Source organism: Chiloscyllium plagiosum, unplaced genomic scaffold, assembly GCF_037043375.1.
Source record: "Chiloscyllium plagiosum isolate Xiang-an unplaced genomic scaffold, Cpla_swu_hap1 HiC_scaffold_13, whole genome shotgun sequence".
NCBI classification, from domain to species: domain Eukaryota; kingdom Metazoa; phylum Chordata; class Chondrichthyes; order Orectolobiformes; family Hemiscylliidae; genus Chiloscyllium; species Chiloscyllium plagiosum.
In genome coordinates, this window is record NW_028270151.1 from 54,015,922 (window position 1) to 54,038,103 (window position 22,182).

The 22,182-nt window shown below is 39.5% G+C and overlaps 1 protein-coding gene across 8 annotated transcripts in view; it reads left to right on the plus strand.

The window, feature by feature from the left end:
* Window positions 1-21,787, plus strand: part of LOC122555908 (lysosomal amino acid transporter 1 homolog) — a 48,962-nt gene extending 27,175 nt beyond the window's left edge. For 7 of the 8 annotated variants that reach the window (XM_087993246.1, XM_087993245.1, XM_087993244.1 and 4 more), the window contains 5 exons: window positions 11,080-11,118; window positions 14,027-14,145; window positions 14,431-14,526; window positions 15,339-15,524; window positions 20,731-21,787. In XM_087993246.1, coding sequence (XP_087849372.1) covers window positions 11,080-11,118; window positions 14,027-14,145; window positions 14,431-14,526; window positions 15,339-15,524; window positions 20,731-20,862 — 572 coding nt within the window. In that variant the 3' untranslated portion in view covers window positions 20,863-21,787. The remainder of the gene's footprint in view (window positions 1-11,079; window positions 11,119-14,026; window positions 14,146-14,430; window positions 14,527-15,338; window positions 15,525-20,730) is intronic. The other variant, XM_043702173.2, reaches the window with a different exon arrangement.
* Window positions 21,788-22,182: the final 395 nt, after the last annotated feature.

Below are 22,182 nucleotides of genomic sequence, written 5' to 3' on the forward strand. Positions count from 1 at the left end.
GAACAAGGGATTGCAGTCTCAGGATAGGCAGCAATCCATTTTGGACAGATATAAAGGAGGAATTTCTTTGCTCAGAGGGTGGTCAATTTGTGAAGTTCTCCACCACAGAAGACTGTGGAGTTGAAGTGGCTAAATATGTTTAAGAAATAAATAGATTTCAAGAAGGACAGGGAGAAAAAGAGAGTATGGCATTATAATAGAAGATCAGCCGTTGATCATGTTGAATGGAGCTGGCTTCATGGGCTGATTGGCCAACGCCTGTTCCTAGTTTCTATCACCCCTGAAGGAATTGCATTCCAGAAAGAAAGAAATTTTTCTCAAATCTGCTGTGCTTTTTTTCAGTTGTCTTCAGTTTGTATATCAGTCACTGAAAACCAAGTTCTCATAATTTACTTGGTCAAATTCCCTCAGTTAGTAGTTTCATTCAGATTTGGGAGTTACTTTCTCTGTAAAAGAGAAGGCTAAAAATGAATCTGATAAATGTCTTCAAAATAATCAAAGAGTTTGATAGGCTGAATGTAATAAAGGATTTCCATGCTTTGGTGAGTCCAAGACAAGATGCATAAATATATGGTAAGTACAATTATGACATAGGATAAACCCCGCTGCTAATTTAAAACCCGCCACACAGAAAAGATTTGTCCCGTGCGGTAATCTGTGAAAATTCGAGAGATCAAGAACTATTTAAAGTAAAAATTAACAACTTTTATTTCTTAAAATATAACAGAGAATGATTAACTAACAACTATTTACAACTCCTTCCTCTATCTTTTACCTTCCCCTTCTACAATACTAGTTTGATAAAATCCTCAATTAAGATATACAAAACAAAACTTCTTATCTCAAAACCAGGCAGCTTTCAGTTTTCTCTGAATTCCTGTCGTCTTTTCTTCTTGGGGATTCTGCTTCACTGGTCACTGATTGATAATGGTATCTTTAAGAGAGCTATTTGTCAGGCTGTCTTTACATGCCAGTAGCTTGTCAGTTCTCCTCTCAACTGTTCAATTTTCCCCAGTCTTATACACCCATAAGACCATAAGACATAGGAGCGGAAGTAAGGCCATTCGGCCCATCGAGTCCACTCCGCCGTTCAATCATGGCTGATGAGCATTTCAACTCCACTTACCCGCATTCTCCCCGTAGCCCTTAATTCCTTGTGACATCAAGAATTTATCAATTTCTGCCTTGAAGACATTTAGCGTCCCAGCCTCCACTGCACTCTGTGGCAATGAATTCCACAGGCCCACCACTCTCTGGCTGAAGAAATGTCTCCGCATTTCTGTTCTGAATTTACCCCCTCTAATTCTAAGGCTGTATCCACGGGTCCTAGTCTCCTCGCCTAACGGAAACAATTTCCTAGCGTCCACCCTCTCCAAGCCACGTATTATCTTGTAAGTTTCTATTAGATCTCCCCTTAATCTTCTAAACTCCAATGAATACAATCCCAGGATCCTCAGCTGTTCCTCATATGTTAGACCTACCATTCCAGGGATCATCCGTGTGAATCTCCGCTGGACATGCTCCAGTGCCAGTATGTCCTTCCTGAGGTGTGGGGACCAAAACTGGACACAGTACTCCAAATGGGGCCTAACCAGAGCTTTATAAAGTGTCAGTAGCACAACAGTGCTTTTATATTCCAACCCCCTTGAGATAATTGACAACATTGCATTCGCTTTCTTAATCACGGACTCAACCTGCGTGTTTACCTTTAGAGAATCCTCAACTAGCACTCCCAGATCCCTCTGTACTTTGGCTTTACGAATTTTCTCACCGTTTAGAAAGTAATCCATGCTTCTATTCTTTTTCCTAAAGTGCAAGACCTCGCATTTGCTTATATTGAATTCCATCAACCATTTCCTGGACCACTCCTCCAAACTGTCTAGACCCTTCTGCAGCCTCCCCACTTCCTCAGTACTACCTACCTGTCCACTTAATTTTGTATCATCGGCAAACTTCGCTAGAATGCCCCCAGTCCCTTCATCCAAATCATTAATATATAATGTGAACAGCTGCGGCCCCAACACTGAACCCTGCGGGACACTGCTTGTCACCGGCTGCCATTCCGAAAAAGAACCTTTTATCCCAACTCTCTGCCTTCTGTCAGACAGCCAATCCTCAATCCATACCAGTAGCTCACCTCGAACACCATGGGCCCTCACCTTGCTCAGCAGCCTCCCGTGTGGCACCTTATCAAAGGCCTTTTGGAAGTCTAGGTAGACCACATCCACTGGGTTTCCCCGGTCTAACCTACTTGTCACCTCTTCAAAGAACTCCAACAGGTTTGTCAGGCACGATCTCCCCTTACTAAATCCATGTTGACTTGTTCTAATCCGACCCTGCTCTTCCAAGAATTTAGAAACCTCATCCTTAATGATGGATTCTAGAATTTTACTAAGAACCGAGGTTAGGCTAATTGGCCTATAATTTTCCATCTTTTGCCTTGATCCTTTCTTGATCAAGGGGGTTACAACAGCGATCTTCCAATCATCTGGGACTTTCCCTGACTCCAGTGACTTTTGAAAGATCTCAACCAATGCCTCCGCTATTTCCTCAGCCACCTCCCTCAGAACTCTAGGATGTAACCCGTCAGGGCCAGGAGATTTATCAATTTTAAGACCTTTTAGCTTTTCTAGCACTTTCTCTTTTGTAATGGCAACCATACTCAACTCAGCCCCCTGACTCCCTTTAATTGTTGGGATATTACTCATGTCTTCCACTGTGAAGACTGATGCAAAGTACTTATTAAGTTCTCCTGCTATTTCCTTATCTCCATCACTAGGCTTCCAGCATCAGTTTGAAGTGGCCCAATGTCTACTCTTGCCTGCCGTTTGTTTCTTATGTATTGAAAGAAACTTTTACTATCATTTCTAATATTACTGGCTAGCCTACCTTCATATTTGATCCTCTCCTTCCTTATTTCTCTCTTTGTTATCCTCTGTTTGTTTTTGTAGCCTTCCCAATCTTCTGATTTCCCAGTGCTCTTGGCCACTTTATAGGCTCTCTCTTTTTCTTTGATAGATTTCCTGACTTCCTTCGTCAGCCAATGCTGTCTAATCCCTCCCCGGATAATCTTTCTCTTCTTGGGGATGAACCTCTGTACAGTATCCTCAATTTTACCCACAAACTCCTGCCATTTTTGCTCTACTGTCTTCCCTGCTAGGCTCTGCTTCCAGTCTATTTTCGTCAGTTCCTCTCTCATGCCCTCATAGTTACCTTTATTTAACTGTAACACCATTACATCCGATTTTGCCTTCTCTCTTTCAAACTGCAGACTGAACTCTACCATATTATGATCGCTGCTTCCTAAGTATTCCCTTACTTTAAGATTTTTTATAAAGTCTGGTTCATTACATAGCACTAGGTCCAGAATAGCCTGCTCCCTTGTGGGTTCCATGACAAGCTGTTCCAAAAAGCCATCCTGTAAGCATTCCATGAATTCCCTTTCTTTGGATCCACTGGCAACATTATTTACCCAGTCCACCTGCATATTGAAGTCTCCCATGATCACTGTGACCTTGCCTTTCTGACATGCCTTCTCTATTTCCCGGTACATGTTGCGCCCCTGGTCCTGACCACTGTTAGGAGGTCTGTACATAACTCCCACTATGGTTTTTTTGCCTTCGTGGTTCCTCAATTCCACCCACACAGACTCCACATCATCCGACGCTATGTCATTCAGCACCATAGATTTAATTTTGTTCTTAACTAACAAGGCAACCCCGCCCCCTCTGCCCACCTCCCTGTCTTTTCGATAAGTTGAAAACCCTTGGATGTTTAACTGCCAGTCCTGACCCCCCTGTAACCACGTCTGTATGATGCCTACCCCATCATAATCATTCACGATGATCTGTGCGATTAGTTCGTCTGCTTTGTTACGAATGCTACGAGCATTCAGGTAAAGTGCCTTAATATTAACTTTCTTATCATTAGAGATATTGGAAGTCATAAGATGTCCTAAGTTATCCTTCCTTTTTGCTGCATTCCCAGTCTGTCTCAAGTTTAAATCTGCCTGCACATGTGCTATCCAAAGCATTGGATTGCGCCACTGGCTTTTAAGATTGTCAATATACTAAATTCAAACTGGATTAGAGTTTGGTATTTGTTGGAGTTAATTTTAAACTGATTGGCCTAATTCGAATCTGTTTTGTTGTTTCCAGGCAACCCAGCTAATCTAGCTTTCGACCCAGTGTTACATTGTTTCTTATTCAGAACACATGGTGCTGTCACTGCTAGCTTTTAACTCTCTTTAAGGTACAGTACACCCACATCCTCATAACAGTACCAACAAATAAAGTAAAAAACAACAAAATAATTTCTCTGTGTAGGGAGAATTGGGAGCTCCCCACTACCTGGAATTATTTAAAATAGCATTCGTGCATTTAGAGTTGATGCATAATAAGGGAGAAGTGAATTGAGAGTTTGGAAGGCAGGATGGAAGAGGTGATTGGAGTGGGTATAGGTTTTATAAGGATGTAAAACGTAGGCGATTCAGCCCCTCAATCTTGTCCTGCTGTTCAACAAGATCATTGCTGATCTGCTCCAGGTCTCAACTCCTCTTCCATTCTAGCTCATTACAGCTCTTAGTTTTTGAAGTATTCAGAAATTATCTCCTCCCTCTTTAAATCCTTTCAGTGATCTAGCTTCCACAACACTCTGAGGTAAAGAATTCACCATCTTCTGGGAGAATAAATCCCCTTGCATCTCACTTTTAAAAGGGTGTCCCCTTATTCTGTCACTATATCCATTAGTTCAAGATCCCTCTACTTGTGGAAAATCTTCTCAATGTCTACCCTGTCAAGCCACTCAGAATCTTGTATGTTTCAATAAGGTCATTCTTCTAAACTCTGATGAATAGAGACCTAACTTGTTTAGCCTTTCTTGATAAATTAATCCCTTCATCCCAGGAATCAGCCTAGTGAACCTCTTTTGAACCTCCTCCAATCCGTTCTTAAATAGACAGACCAAAATTGTACACAGAATTGCATCTGGCCTTACCAACAGCCAGTTCAATTAATTCACATGGAGCACAGATGCAGCACAAACAAGGTGTTGAACAGCATATATTTTATGTAGTTCAATGTATTGAACCTTGGCTTTCTTTGCACTTTATCGTTACTTGGAAATAATCATTAGCAATTCCTTGTGTCAAGGGTGATTCTCATTGTCACTGGTTGGGCTTAAAGTTCAGAAATATATCACCACCTGCAAGTTCCCCTCTAAGTCTCACATCACATTAATTTTGAAAGATATCTGAGTTCATTGTTACAAGACCAAAATCCTAACAGCACTGCAAATACATCAACAGTGTATAAAATGTAGCAGTTCAAGAAGTAATCTAACCACCACTTTCAGAAGGGCAGTTAGAGATGGGCAATAGATACAGGCTTTACCAGTGACACCCTCTTTCTATTTAAAAAATACTGTTTAAAAATAAACACTGATTAGAGTTTCATTATGACTTGACTATGTTTCTGTTTTATTAACTATTAACTGTTAAATATTAACTGAATTTCTATATACTTCAATGTTCAAATACATTGTTAAAAGTTTAATGCTGAATTTAACAAAAGGTTAGGGAAATATTTTTTCTGAGGGTGGATCATTATGTTTTGCATGTATCATGTTATGTAACAACATAGTGAATGTTACCAGCATGATGTGCCACAGAATGCTGTGCTACATCTAGGTCAGGCATTTTTGTGTTGCGTTTAAAAATTCAGAATGCAGTGCAGATGGAGAATTTCTGGGTATGATGATCTTTTGGGTGGAAGCATTATTCAAGCATCTTGCAATTGGAAATGTTTCCAATATATTTTATGCTGATAGAGCAAGACCCAACTGAAGTGCTGCATGGTGTCTAAGAAAAATACAATGACCCTGATTTTCCTATGGCCAGACAATTAGTTCTGTAGCAAACGTGATAATTGTGCCTATGGATCTTAAGGCAGATTCTTAAGGTCCATAGCAGATTCTGGAGGAATTGCCTATGAAATTGAAGATTTCACTAATAGGCCAATTCCCCAAACCGAGAGTCCTCTGAATGTCTCTATTTAATTTGGAGAATTCAGAGAGTTTTGTTACTGTTAATCAAAATCATTACTCCGAAAAAGTTAAATTGTTAAAAACCTAGCCAAACTCCTGAGTAACCACTTAACCAGCTGCCAGCCTTCCTTTTACACCCCAAAGACTCAGACCCCACACTCCTCAGACTCTGTGACCCACACACTGTTCCCAGTCTTCCAAGACCCCATAGCCCTTTGTTGTGGGCCTGACCCCTCATGCGACTGGATCTCTGTTCCCCTGGCCACCAGACCTAACAATGCCTGCTCCATCTCCCTAGCACACAACACACCCCCAGCTTCCCCAACTTCATCACCATTTTGCATGCATTGGACTTGATGCCCATATCCCCATTCACCTGACACCGCTCACTCCCCCTCACCCCACAGGACAAATTGCCAAACTCAATACCTTCCACTCAGACCTAAATTAAAGACAGCATCACCTACCTGGTCACTTGCCACCTTACCCCTTAGCACCCTTGCTTACCAAAACCCTATCCCATTGCACGTATCCTCGACCCACATGGCTCTCTATTTAGAATCAGAAAATTGTTGAAGTATGGAAAAAAGGCCATTTGGCCCACTGAGTCTGCATCCACCTCTGAAGAGCATCTCATCCTATCCCCGTAACCCTGCGTTTACTGTGGATATTCTGCCTATCATGCACATCTCTGGAAACTATGGGTAATTTACCATGGCCAGTCCACCTAATCTGGACATCTTTGGACTGTGGAAGGAAACCGAGGCACGCGGAGGAAATCCATGCAAACATGAGGAGAATGTGCATACTCCACACAGACAGTCACCTGAGGTTGGAATCAAACTTGGGTTCCTAACTCTGTCAGGCAGCAATGCTAACCATTGAGCCGTTGTACCACCCTGCCAACTACCCCTTACCAACTTGCACGGTGATCCCCTGACATCCTACCCCTACCCACCTGGTATTCAACCCTCTCAGCACCCTACCCTCAGACTTACCTTATATACATACCTTTTCATCAGAGCTGTCAATGTGGCTGGACCTTGAAGTGACAGGATATGGTAATTGACTGCTGTGAGAGTGTGTGGTTTCCCTTCTGATTGTTCTATGCTCCAGGGACCTTTTAGAATGGTAGTATAACTCTGCATTTCAGAAGGAACTGTAATTAAAATCTCCTGTCAAAAAGGCAGTGCTGTTTCCTTTCATTTTAAAGACAAGGAGCAAAGTGTCAAGCTGCTTATGCTTGCTATTCAGAAAATTTAGCCCAATATTACAGACAAATCCAAATACCTCATGGTAATTAAATCTCATTGTTAAGTCTTGTTTATTCAACATTCTATACTGATTATCAGGTGAATGTGTGGTTATCCTCACACATGGGTTAAATTTTTGGCTTAAATGAATTGCTTGGCTAGAACTGATGAAACAAATTAAATTCCAGAAGTAAATTATCATAAGGAACAACAGGGACATTGCAGCAAGAGCTATTTGTCTCAGGGCAGAAATTCTGCACTGAATTTTACTTATATCAGCTCAGTGTCAGTTTAGGAGAGTTTCATAGAATGTTTCTCTCTGTGAGCTGTCTCACAAAATTCTCTGCTACTCAGTTCATACATCTCCATGGTAAAGCGCTCCCGCTATTGTGAACTGACCAGCAATGGAAGTCCTTGCTGCTGGGATTTGAACCACCAACACCATATTTGAAACCAAGCTGTGAACCATGTCCAAAGCCAACAGTGAATAATAACTTTTTACATCGTTTGTGGGAAATGAAAAAGTAAAGCAAGTATGGCACTGGTAACACTTATACAAAAATCAAAGATCACTGTCATAAATATATTTCCTCATTCCATCTGACCAACTGCTTGCTACAAGAATGAAGCTAGAGGCTAAAAATTCTTGATGCTGCACCATGTCAAAACTCTGACTGAAACAGCCACTCTTTCCCTAACACCAAGGACAACATAACATGTTGTTATTTTTCAACATATGTTGGAAAGCTTTCAAGATGGATATTCCAATTCACATTCGACCATTATGGACTTGAAGGAACCCACACACAACATGGTGGCAACAGTAGACTACTACCTCAACATACTGAGCAGTTTAAATCAACACTATTTCTCAAGGGTGACAACTGGAATAAATTAGAACATACTGTTTCAAGGGAAAGCGAAGAAAAATCCATGCTAGTGATCTGGTAAGCTTCTAGAGAAAAACATGCTGCTGATTGCTGACAAAAGCAAATACAATAAACAATCCCTGAAAGAAGATCTTTTTTATTGTCTCCATGGGATGTGAGCATTGTTAGCTGGGTCATCATTTATTGTCCATCCCTAATTGCCCTTAAGGTGGTGGTGAATTGCCTTCTTGAACCGCTGCAGTCCATGTACTGTAGGCTCACCATGCTGTTACATGGGGAATTCCAGGAGTTTGACCCAACAACATGAAGGAACAGTGATATATGTTCAATTCAGGATGGTGACGGGGAGGGGGGGAATGTACAGGTAATAATACTCCAACGTGTCTACTGCCCTTGTCTTTCTGTATGAAAATGGTTGTGGGTTTGGAATGTGCTGTCAGGGGAGCTTTGGTGATTTTATGCAGTCCATCTTTTTGATGGTATACACTGCTGCTACTGAGCAAGTCAGTGGTGGAGAGAGTGGATGCTTGTGGTGCAAATCAAGCGCACAGCTTTGGCCTGGCTAGTGTCAAATATCATGAGTGTTGCTGGAGCTACAATCATCCAGGCATTTGGGGAGTATGCCATCATCCTCCAGACTTGAGCTTTCCAGATGGTGGCCAGGCTTTAGAGCTCAGAAGGTCAGTTACTCACTGCAGTATTCCAAGCCTCTGACATGTGCTTGCAGCAACTCTATTTGTATGGTTAGTCTAGTTCAGTTTCTGGCCAATGCCAACCCCAACAATGTTGATAGTGAGTGTTTCAGTGAAGACAGTGCTATTGAGTGTCAAGGGACAGTCGTTAGATTCTCTCAATGGAAATAATCATTGCATTTGTGTGGTGCAAATGTCACTCTTACCTCTTTTCAGCCCAAGCTTGGATATTGTCCAAGTCTTTCTGTATTTGGACATGGAGTTCTTCAGTATCTGAGGAGTTGCAAGTGGTGTTGAAAGATATCCAATATTGGTGAACACCCCCACTTCTGACCTTATGTGGAGCAGGAACAGGAACAGAAGAAACCTGCAGTTACATACTGGCTACATTACAAGGTCATGGTCTGTAGGATTCTAGATTTGAGCTGCCCAAACATTATGGAGTCAAATCCAAAATTCCTCGTACAACACAGAAACCTTAACTATGCAATAATTCAGGCTGAAAGGGCAGTAAATAACAGCTACATTTGGGTGTTGCCATCATAGCACACAAAAGGCAGGACTGGAAAACGTACACCAAGAAGGGAATGAAAGAAAAGTCTGCATATATTCTGGGAGAGGAGAGCTTTGGAAAACTTTAACCAAGCCACCTATAGCAGATAAGCATTGGGGGCTTTATAAACAAATTAGGATGCGGCTGGAGTCCAAGTGAGCTTCCAAAGAATCGGAAATCTTCCTTCCACCATCAAAGGTGGGAAAGCCTCTGTTACAGTCACAAGGTCTGGGAAAATGTTCCAGTACAGCAGCAAAGCTCAGGGGAATTGCTCTTACTATGGATTTTAAAAAATCTTTAGGGAAGATAAAATACCTGACCACATTAAGAAGCAATTTCAGATCTGGGTAGAACACAAAATTGAATTTCTGAAGAAGAGGATAACATAGAAATTCAAAGAGATTTTGAACACCTTTGACAATTATTTCAACATAAGTAATAAAATTCTGAAACAAGTTAGATCCATTAAAAGACTGCCACATTCAGGTGAATCCATACATTATTAATGAAATCATCAATAATTAATAATACTGACACCAAAATAGGAGGTATAATGGACAGTGGAAAAGATTATCTCAGAATAAAATTGGACCTTGATCAGGTAGGCCAAAGAGTGGCAGATGCAGTTTAATTTAGATAAATGTGGGGTGTTTCATTTTGGTAAGGCAAACCAGGGTAGGACTTCTACAGTTAATGGCAAGCCCTGAGGAGTGTTGCTGAATAAAGAGACCTAGGGGTGTAGGTGCACAGTTCCTTGGAAGTGGTGTTACAGATAGACAGGGTGGTGAAGAAAGCATTTGACACACTTGTCAAGAGTGTGGTGCTGGAACAGGACATCAGGTCAGGCAGCATTCGAGGAACAGGAGAATCGACGTTTCGGCCATAAGCCTTTCATCCCGATGAAGGGCTTATGCCCGAAACATCGATTCTCCTGCTCCTCAGATGCTGCCTGAACTGCTGTGCTTTTCCAGCACCACACTCTCGAGTCTGATCTCCAGCATCTGTAGTCCCCACTTTCTCCTACGTGGCACGCTTGGCTTCATTGGTCAGTGCATTGAGTTTTGGAGTTGAGATGTTATTTGGTGAATGTATAGGACATTGGTGAGATCACTTTTTAGAATACTGCATGCATTTCTGGTCACCCCCTTCTATCAGAAGGATGTTGTTAAACTTGAGACAGTATAGAAAAAAATTTACAAGGATGTTGTCGGGGTTGGAGGATTAGAGTTATGGGGAGAGGCTGAATAGGCTGAGCATATTTTCCCTGGAGCATCAGAGGATGAGGGGTGGCCTTATAAAGGTTAATAAGATCATGAGGGCTGTGAATAAAGTGAATAGCCAAGGTCTTTTTCCTAGCATAGAGGAGTCCAAAACTAGAGGGCATGATTTAAGTTGAGAGGGAAAAGATTTAAAAAGGACCTGAGAGGTAACTTTTTCATGCATGAATAGAGAAGGTTTAGAGCAATATGGGCCAAATGCTGGCAAAATAGGACAGATTGGAACAGCTGATCAGTATGGGGCCAAAGGGTTTGTTTCCGTGTTGTATGACTCTATAGGTTAGTGGAGAGATGTGGTTATAGTTACTTGAATTCATAAGAAACCAAATTATTGTTTGGTTTATTGATGAGCCTTTCTCAAATTTATTCTAGTTCAAAGAAGACCTAATTTTAGAGAAAGCCATTCAGATGGTAAGTGAAGAAGAGGTGCAGAAGCAAAACAGCTCACTCCGAAGAAGAGAAGATAAAAATTTGGTACAGGAGATCATTGGAATCTATTTATTTAAGATACAAACTCAAATCAGCTAGTGCAGCAGATAGGATGGACACCAATCAAGGAAAGTTTGATTCAATGCAGTGGAAGAAAGAAACCTCATGGGCATAATGAGCACCCAGCTTTTCACACCAGTTGCTTTTCTTACAAGAAAGTTGGTCACTTTCAGCAATCTGCCTTAAACAGGACACAGTCTCAGTAGAGCAAAAGACAGAAGAGCTATCCAATGAAAACTTTAATTGGAGTAAAATTAGTTTCCAGTAGAAGTTAAATTCAAAATTTCCCAAGGGATATTAGTGACCTAGACCAAATGTTTTTGGCATACAAACATATATATCTATGGCCATCTCACAAATTCCAAGTTAGACATGAGAGAAAGTGTTACATAGCCTTCATTGACAAAACTCTGCTTACAACAAGCAACAATCCAGCTACATGGTCTGGGGGTATCTCCAACATAAGAAATCCAAGTACTAGAAAGGGGTTATGGACTTCACAGTCAAAACTTTTTACTCAGAGGTTAAGATCTCATAGTCTCATTCAAAAGGTAAAAGAGGTTAAACAACAAAAGATTAAGAAAAAGCTGGCAGTAACTTTCACTAGACTGTGTAAGCTCATGGTAGAATCCAAGCAAAAAAAAATATAGAATGTCCTAAAGTTATACTGTAATTAAACGTTTTCTACCATAAATGGGATGGGCAGAGGTAATTGGCTGATATGTTTTCCATTGCATTCAAAACTGAAGAAATTTCAGATTCCAAATTGCAACTAAGTTCATAATTAAGTGCAAACAAAGAGGCAATATTTACACCACCTACATGACACAAATCAATAGAAGCTTTTGGAACTAAATGGAGTCAGATTGCAACACAGCACAATGGACAATTATTTATGATAATGTCAAGTCTGACATTAGGTGCTAATGTGGTTAAGAAGGAATCCGTTCATATCTGACATCCCCACCTTGCAAAAAAGACTTCCCAACAATGAAGGTTATCACATCAAACAAGAATGAATCTCCACGTAAGTAAACTAGCTGGTTTCAGCAATATTTCAATCACTGAATGGACAGGAGAAAACTCAAAAATGATGAAGAAGTTGAACTGTTAACTTCACCTACTTCAACTCAGCTCTGTAGTTGGAATTAGAACCAAATTCCATTGACACAAATTGAAGATGTGGTACAAAGAGTTTCATGGAAGATACCATTAAGAAAGGATTAACAATGAGCAAATATTGAAGTTTTTTTTTAAATGTCTGCTACAGCAAGGAGCAAAAATGACAGCTATAAAGAATATAGGTACACCACTGAAATGTGATGAAAAGTGGAATGTATGTTTACATAGTACTTCTGAATTTGAATTTCAAAATAATGTGGACGTGTGGATCATATCAGTCAAGTTTTTTGTAAAAGGTCGCATTTGGATAGCGACCTAAATATGTTTGTTCCAAGAAGGCATGTGAATGAAGTGAATGCCTGGGCGAGCCCCTGCAACGGATAAAATGTTTACACCTTTGGGTTTATGAAAGGCAGAATAAACACATTAAGGCTATTAACTTAGTTTTGGCTTCAAAACAAATGATTCAAAGTTTTAGTTCAGAATGTAGGACAGTGTCTCCTAGCAGTCTCTTCAGGAGAACCTGTCATCTCAGCATAAGTGTTTTACTGTGGAGCTTCCAACTTGGGAGAGTTTGTATCAAATTCTTCAAGTTGTTTTATAACTGAGAATGTTTAGGCTATCAGAATTATGAGAGATTCATGCCAGTGAACCTGGAAAGGAATCTTAAAAACCAAATCTTAACAGCCCTGAAGGAGAGAAACTGGAAAGTGTTAAGTAGAGACTTAATAAAAAACTGAGCCAAGAGTGTTTATTTTTGTCGGATTTAGTTTAATGGATGGTGTTGGGAAGCATATTGAAACTTTAGTTTTGATTTTCGTGGGTACCGTCGTTCTATTTTCTATATGTACATAACTTTATTTCACAAAAAATAGTTAAGTTCTGATATTAAAGAACATCTGTATCCTCACGTGAATATGTTTCAGTGACTAACCGCCAGAATAGCCAACTGCAAAAATAAAAAAAATCAATAAAGTCAGGTTTCATGTTTGGATCTGATTTGTCCAATATTACTATCAGTTATGATCATAACCAGAGTCTTCCATGTAACAAATGTAAGGGATTAAAGTCTCTTTAGTCCAAGAGGGACCACAGGCCTGAGACCGTCAGAAACACCAAGTTAATGTATTCCCACTCTTCCGATTCCAAAGGGAACATGTTTTAAAGTAAAAGGTGTGTGGAGAGATGAGGTGGTGGTAGATGTAAACAATATAATAACGACCAATATAATAATGATAACAATCAATTGTTTTGGGGGAAATGTTATAACAGGGTCTAAAAGGTTCTGTAAGGGTTAGTCCTTGGAACTCAGTAAGCACCATCCACTATGATGCTGTCATGGGGACTGGATGAAAGTGGAGTTTGTGGGAGATAGAGCTAGGGCTAGTGTACTGTTAACAGTCTCAGTAGCAGTGTAGTTCATGCTCATGTAACCTGAGACTGCATTCATACTGTATCTTAGGACATAGTGTCTGCCTTAGTACAAGAGTGTTTTGATCAATGGAACATGTACTTTTTTTCAATGGCCATCAAGTTATTTTACCTCCCACATTCTATATATTAATAGCTTTTTTTTTCCCTCCAACAGAGCAACAATACCACATTCATGTTTTTTGCCATGTGTATATATTTTACATCTATTCAACTGCTATGTTATGGAGATCTTTGTTTTCAACTTTTATAAGCCCTGGTATATTTTGTCTTTCAGCGATTTCCCTGTTGAAGTGGTTCTGTGTTTGCTGGGTTCTGTTATGTGCGATTGCAATGGTGACTATATTACATTTATTGAGAATATCTCACCATAATAGGAGTCATCCAGGACAAAGGGTTTGTGTTAACACTGGCATTGTTTTAATTCCATTCATTTGTTTTTAATGTACTCCTGAAAGAAAATGCTATTTACTTAAAATTTCAAAAACTCAAACAAGTCTTTAACATTGTCAAAATCTTGCTTGTCATCTGCATATCTTTTGTATTTTATTCCTGGAAATTTAAAAACATTAACTGTGAACAAATATTATGTTTTGTAGCTTCTAGTTTATTTAGATTTATAATATTCATTTAATTTTGACACAGATTATGTGTGAATTGTTTTGTTTTCCTGTTTTCCAGGGTACTTTTGACATTGTTGAATTCATGGGTTACATCAGTGGCTACATGTCCTGCATATTTTATCTTGGCTCTCGTTTTCCACAGCTGTACAAAAATGTAAGAAATTTATTGAGTCTTGGCTTTTTGGTTTGTTCAGAATCAGAAAAAAACACTATTTCCTTCGTTTTCATTCTTCCTGTATTGTCATCATGGTGTTACCAAAGAATACAACATTTATTTACTTATTACTTCCCTTCGGTGAGAAGCACAAGAATTCAAACTGCAACCCTGGAATTTGCTAACACAAAAATAATATCCTCATAGTCCATGCAGTCAGCACATTGTGAATTATGAACCTTTCCATTTAGGGACTGAACTTCACAGAATCCCTAGTGTGGAAGCAGGCCATTCGGCCCATTACGTTCACACTGACCTTCTGATCAGCATCCAAACCTATCCCTGTAATCCTGCATTTCCCTTGGCTAACCCATCTCATCTATGTGTCACTTAGCATGGTCAATCCACCTAACCTACACATGTTCGGACAGCAGGAGGAAACCAGAGCACCCAGAGGGAATCCATGCAGGCACAGAAAGAATGCACAAACTCCACATAGACAGGCACTCAAGGCTGGAATTGAACCCAGGTCCCTGACATTGTGAGGCAGCAGTGCTAACCACTGAGCCACTGTGCCGTTTCTTGTTGAAATCCATGTTACTGTAATTGGTCAAAAATCAGTTGTCTTGATCTGATGGTGATATTATACAATAATTTATTTTGCAATATGCAAATGTGGCTTGCCAGAAGGGTTCAATAATAACAATTTTATTGTTTAATATTTAAAGGAGCCTTTATTTCCTTATGAATGGCTAGACTACAAGTTCACTGTATTAAACAAAGGCATGGTTTATATATTCTGATCATTGCAGTTCCAAAGGAAATCCACAGAAGGTACATCCTATTTGCTGTTTGCACTGGCAATGTTGGGTAATACAACTTACGGACTGAGTGTGGCAGTGAAAGTACCCGAAAACAAAGTATCAGCCAAAAAATACATCCTCCATCATCTGGCCTGGCTATTAGGTAGCTTTGGAGTACTGTTGGTGGATTTCTTTGTATCCTTTTCAATGTTAACCATTGCAATATACAGATAACATTTGTGTTAGTTATACCAGGGGCTAGCTTAAATGTCAATGAAAGAGAAAATCAATATTTTTTTGAAGTGTTTTCAATTTTGATGACCAAATGTTCAGATTGTTGAGAGATGTTAAGCTTTTTGAAGATTCCAGAGGTTTTTACTTCTATGTGATGCACTATTGAAATAGATTCGGAATTTGCAAAAAATCGGGGTGAAATTGATACAAAGTTTAGATGACATAGAGGTGCAGGTTAGAATGTAAAAGAGCTGAGAAGCAGATGCTGATTTGGGAGTGAGGTTAAGAAAACATCTCTCTGTAATTCCATCTGCAGTATGCTCAAATTACTCAACCTACCTAAACCTTTTGCATGTCACTCCATCCTCCTCTTGGTATGCTTTCCCGCCTAAGTTTATATCCTCATCAGAAAATGGACACTTATATGCCTAGTCCCCAGTCTAAATCATTTATCTCAGTTATAAAGTGTAAGCCCAAGCTCTGACATTGGCAATAGCTCACTGGTTAATGTCTCTTAAACTGATTATTACCCACTTATTTTGATTCAGTTTTCTATTTGTTAATTAATCCTTGATCCAATATATTACCCCAATTTGATGAACATTAATTTTATGTTATTACCTCTTACATGGTACCTTATGGAATTTATTTTGCAAATTTAAATATGTATCTATTAGATCCCCTTATCTATCCTATTAGTTGCAACCTCAAAACATTCTAACAGATTTGTTAAGCATGATGTCCCTTTCATAAATCCATGTTAACTGTGCCTAATAATGTTACATTTTTTAGGTACACTGATACCAATTCCAGCTTTATCTGTTCCCCAATTAATGCTACTAAGTTAACCAATTTATATTTCTATATTTATCTTCTCCCTCCTTACAATCCTTTGATTCATGATAAAGCCAGAATGCCTTTGTGTTTTTACGTGTAACAAAGTCACAAAGGGATCTTGACTCCCACCTGGAGAGCTGGCAGTACGTTGTGTTGTCTCCTCCTCGCAGTGCTATTAAGCACCAATCAGATAGTTGAGAGTTTGCTGCTGGGTCTTCCACTGGTTTCCAACCATGGGTGTAGGATGTCCCACTTACTAACAGCTACCCGCCATTTAGTGACTGAGTGTTGTTTTGCTTAGCAACACCATTGGAGAGGGAGTGGCGGATGAGGAAAAGACACTCACATGGTGTTCAAATCTCCATGGAATCCTGGATTCCGCTGATTTGTGGAGGGAAGCAGTTTACACTATTGGGGTTGCAATAAATAGGAGGCAAGGAAGTCAGCAGCATGTGCAAAGTGTAGCTCTCAGTGGAGCCCTTACCCAATGCTGATTCCCTGGATCAAGGGAAGGCCTTTGAATAAGGGATCCTCCTTAGAGACCACAAACAACCCTTGTAACATCAGCCTTGGTAGGATTAGGCATTAATTGACCACTTAAGGGCCTTAATTGACACAAGGTCAAAATACATTTGTGGGTCTTCTGGCCACAGGTTTACTTGGAAGGATTGGGGCTGACAGGGTCCCCACATGCCACAGGCCGTCCCAATTTAGTAACATCCTCACTTCCAATTTCACCCTTAGGCAGGTTTAATGCTCTCCCTAAGTATCTGTTTAATGGGTAGAATGTTCCCAGCCTCTAAATGCCATGTGAAATAGTGAGCAAGTTAGAAAAATTCAGCACAAGTGAGAAATTAGATTCTCCACGTCAAGAAATAAAAGCTCAACATTTCCACTTAAGGTTTTAATGGCTAGGTGAGAATCTCACGAGTGAGTGGTAAGGGGCCAATTTGCATGAATTAACATATTATTCTTGCCTCACCTCATTTATGTGCAAGTTGCTGTATACTCAGGCAAAGGACAGAAACTAGCAGGTGCTAATTCCAACTTCAAAGTCAGATTTAGAAAACTAAATTAAATGCATTCCATAAGCTTGCCCATTACACTATTACCGCAAACTTGGTTTTCCTCGTCGATGGCATTGAGGGTGAGTTGGAGGTTTGGATTAGGAGTTGGCTGGCTGGAAGAAGACAGAGGGTAGTAGTTGATGGCAAAGGTTCATCTTGGAGTGCCGTCACTAGCGGTGTTCCGCAAGGATCTGTTTTGGGACCATTGCTGTTTGTCATTTTATAAATGACCTGGAGGAGGGGTTAGAAGGTTGGGTGAGCAAGTTTGCGGATGATACGAAAGTCGGAGGAGTTGTAGACAGTGAGGAAGGATGTGGCAGGTTACAGCGGGATATAGATAAGCTGCAGAACTGGGCAGAAAGGTGGCAAATGGAGTTCAATGTAGCTAAGTGTGAGGTGATTCACTTTGGTAAGAGTAATAAAAAGATGGGGTACTGGGCTAATGGACGGATACTTGGTAGTGTGGATGAGCAGAGGGATCTTGGTGTCCATGTACACAGATCTTTGAAAGTTGCCATCCAGGTGAATAGTGCGGTGAAGAAGGCATATGGCGTACTGGCTTTTATTGGTAGAGGAATTGAGTTCCGGAGTACTGAGGTCATGCTGCAGTTGTATAAGACTCTGGTGCGGCCACATCTGGAGTATTGTGTGCAGTTTTGGTTGCCATACTATAGGAAGGATGTGGAGGCACTGGAACGGGTGCAGAGGAGGTTTACCAGGATGTTGCCTGGTATGGTAGAAAGATCGTATGAGGAAAGGCTGAGGCACTTGGGGTTGTTTTCATTGGAGAAAAGAAGGTTTAGGGGTGACTTGATAGAAGTGTACAAGATGATTAGGGGTTTAGATAGGGTCGACAGTGAGAATCTTTTTCCACGTATGGAGTCAGCTATTACAAGGGGGCATAGCTTTAAATTAAGGGGGGGTAGGTATAGGACAGATGTTAGGGGTAGGTTCTTTACTCAGCGAGTCGTGAGTTCATGGAATGCCCTGCCAGTAGCAGTGGTGGACTCTCCCTCATTATGGACATTTAAGCGGGCATTGGATAGGCATATGGAGGATAGTGGGCTAATGTAGGTTAGGTGGGCTTGGATCGGCGCAACATCGAGGGCCGAAGGGCCTGTACTGCGCTGTAGTCTTCTATGTTCTATGTTCTATGATTAAAAAAAAGTCGTCCCCTGTGATCACTGTTTTATAATTGCTACTTGAGCCTCTAACCTCTTGATTTATAATATGTCTTACATTACAATACTGTTAGGAACTTGTTATTTATTCCCACCATTGATTTCTGTCCCTTATTGTTTCATTAGTTCCACCTAAACTGATTCTCCACATTGATGTTTGGTGTTATTTTCTCCCTTTCTCATCTTTATCCCATGCTTTACTTTCAGGGCTGCCACTGCTTTATTTCTATGTGGTCTGATTCTTCTAAAGATCGAATATTCTGCAATATTTACTTAGTGATAACCTTAGTGTTTCTTCACCCAGATGGCTGTTAGTTCAAAGTTCTCAATTTCTTTATGTGCTATTATGAATACAATTGGTTTCAAATGTTTTGTACATAGAGATGTAATTCGTTTAGCTTTAACTGTTTTCTACTCTTTCCTTCTACCATCTTAATCACAAATGCATTATTCTAATTTTTCGCTCTGTCTTTTCTTGACCTGCTGTGCTTACTTTTAGCCAAATCACTACTCAGTTGTACAGTCTTATCAAATCTTGACATTTATGATTTTATCCTTTCCCAAATCCTTCTAACCTTTCCTCTGTGCTGATCGTTCTTTTGTTTAATGCCCAAAATGGATCACAATAAATGGATCCTTCCCTCTCACAGCTAGAATCTTCTCCACATGCAAGGAGGTATCCATAATCTAACACTCTGCAGGCAACACAACCTATGCAACTTCTTTCACAACTACAGAGAACTGTTGCCATTCCCTGTGACTTCCTATACCTCAGTTTGAATGGCCTCTTGAACCAAAGCCATAGTCACTACCTTTCAGACATTTCCCTCATTAATACAGGCAGAAGGAATTTTGTGTTTGTTTGAGAAGGATAAAGGTTAAGGTTCCTTCGCTACTGTTCCTGGGCTTCCCTTACCTGCTTACAATGTTCCTGACCACTAGCCAGAATTGTACCACTGTCTCATTGAAGGAGTGTGATTTGCTTGAATGTCCTGACGTTCTGTGATGTCTGCACATCAGACTCCAGTGAGGTAATTCTGAATTGAAGTTAATCACAATTTTACTTCAAAACTAATCATCTCAGATTGCACTGCCCTTCATAATCTCCCAGCAACTTGTTGGGTCGAAGGGCCTGTTTCCATACTGTAAGTAATCTAACCTAATCTAAAAACTGTCGCACACCATGTACTGTAGAATCCCCATGTAACCTTGTTTTTCATTTTGTTAAAGTTTATTTGTTTACTCAATATAGCTTCTATGTTTTAGTCTTCAAACTAATTGTTTGTTCTAATTTAAGTAATAGCTAGTTAATATTTACCTTATTTATTAACTTAACCCTGCTGCCTTTTCTTGTGCTATGACCTAATTTAGTGATTTTTTTTCTTCCTTGTCACAGACATAGTGTCCTTTTCAAAGCGTCATGCTCAATTTTGGCCAATCCCATGTCATATGCTCTCAGCCTCACATTTTTCCAAATACAGGTAACCCCTGGATTGTGAATGGATACCATTCATGAGTGTGTTTGCAAGTTGGTATGAACACAATGGAAGATAATAAAGAATAGTTGTTTGTAAATACAGGAAATGTTCATCAGATCATCAAAATTAAGGTGAATACATTCCTGAATTGAATCTCAGGAATCAATCAGATGTCCATAAATTGGGGGATACCTAAATATATACTATTTCCATGCACATTGCAATATCCTTTCTTTATACAGGTCATTAATGTACCTAGGGCATTTATTAACTTTCTTGGATAATGGCATAACTATAGTGGAACTGCTTGACCTTTTGTACATCCCACATAGTTGACATAATCACTACATGCATCATGAGGAAAATGTAAAATCAAAATGCAATCATTGATGAAAACAGTAAAGTTTTGAAGTAGAGTTTCTGTGATCAACATTTTAATTTCTACAATAATTTGCTTTATATCATTCTGTGTGGAGTGGGTGTGTTTTATACAGTACGTAGTTCTGATCATATCTTTTTATGATCTGTTTCAAAATATTTTATACAAGTTTATAGGTTGCTGATCATAGATCTTCCAATTATATCCTTAATAAACATCCTACAGATTACTGCACAGTTTATTAGATATCGTAAACGAAGCAACTTCTCTCTCCATTCAATTCCAGAGGTGGCACCACTCCTTGATGAAGATGAAGAACAGCTGAACAACTTTTTCCAATTGCGCCAGTTTAAATAAAATAATTTCTGAATGATTACTTGTGAAATTGTTCTAGAACTTGCCTCTATTACTTTAGACTTTAATTGAAAGATAATTTGTTTTAATATTTAATTATCCTACATTTGTAATCCAAATCAGTATTATTAAAAACATTAGATCTCATTGATTTCATTGGTTCAGCATGTACCTTGTGATGAAGTCAAGTCTCAATCTAATGATCTAATTGCCTGGACTTTATTGCTTTCCTGACAAGATCCCTATTGGTCAGTTCCAAGCGAAAGGTCACATGTTTTTCTTCTCTTGACCATATTGTTCACTTTCCACCATCCCCACACCACCCACCCATTAGCACCCCTCTACCCCTGTCCCATTCCCTCACCAAAAGTGAAGAGAAAATTGCCCAATATCCCTTCCAATGTCCTGCCTGTCATTTTCAACAGAGCAGCTTGCATCAGTGTCTGTCTTGCAGGCATTTCGCTGCCACCTGTATAAATTCTTATTAAATACCTTTCCCTTCTTGCTGATCTAAAACACTATTTGATGCAGAAAAAACACTCCTGATATTCAGAGACATACTGATAAAGTTAGAGCATTCATCAATTTCACAGGTTACTGTTTAAAATAGTTATCTGCATTTCTGCAAAGATGGGTATAGGGAGGCTTCAACTTTGAGAAATAAATGCTTACTGTTTATCACTAAGTAATGTCAAGGGACATCCTGGGGTGTCCACAGGCTATAGCATGGAAATAGTACCATGATAGCTCTAATTTGTCTTCTAAATAATTTGTGACTTCACATTTGTCATTATTATTTAGGAATTTGTTTCTTTTAAATGTGTATTCATATGGTCAAGTACTACCCATGTTTATAGATTATAAAACTATACAAGCATGCATTTTTCATAAATCATATTGCAACAATTAAACCTCCGTATGTACAGGATGTTTACATGTGCTCCAGCTGATTGACAGATTTAAAGTTGTATTTCTAGATTCTTATTAGGTTTCATATAAATGTTCTCTGCAGTTTGCTTTCTGTACTGGTCAGTCACAATTTATTTTTCATTAATTCTTATATTTTGCACAGCACTTCCAACTAATCCAGAATCCAATTACGCATTTCAGGGAACACTTTTCAGTAGATTTAGACTTGCATGTAATGTGTGCTTTGCCACAGGATCATCTATAATATTAACTGGCTATTTTAATACCAAGTCTTAAATCTTTATTTAACTTTTCTCAATAACCTATTCCAGAATCAAAATCAAACAACACAGTTCTAAATACAACTTCTATGTTGAATATCATAGAATATAAAGTCTACGGAAATCAAAAATG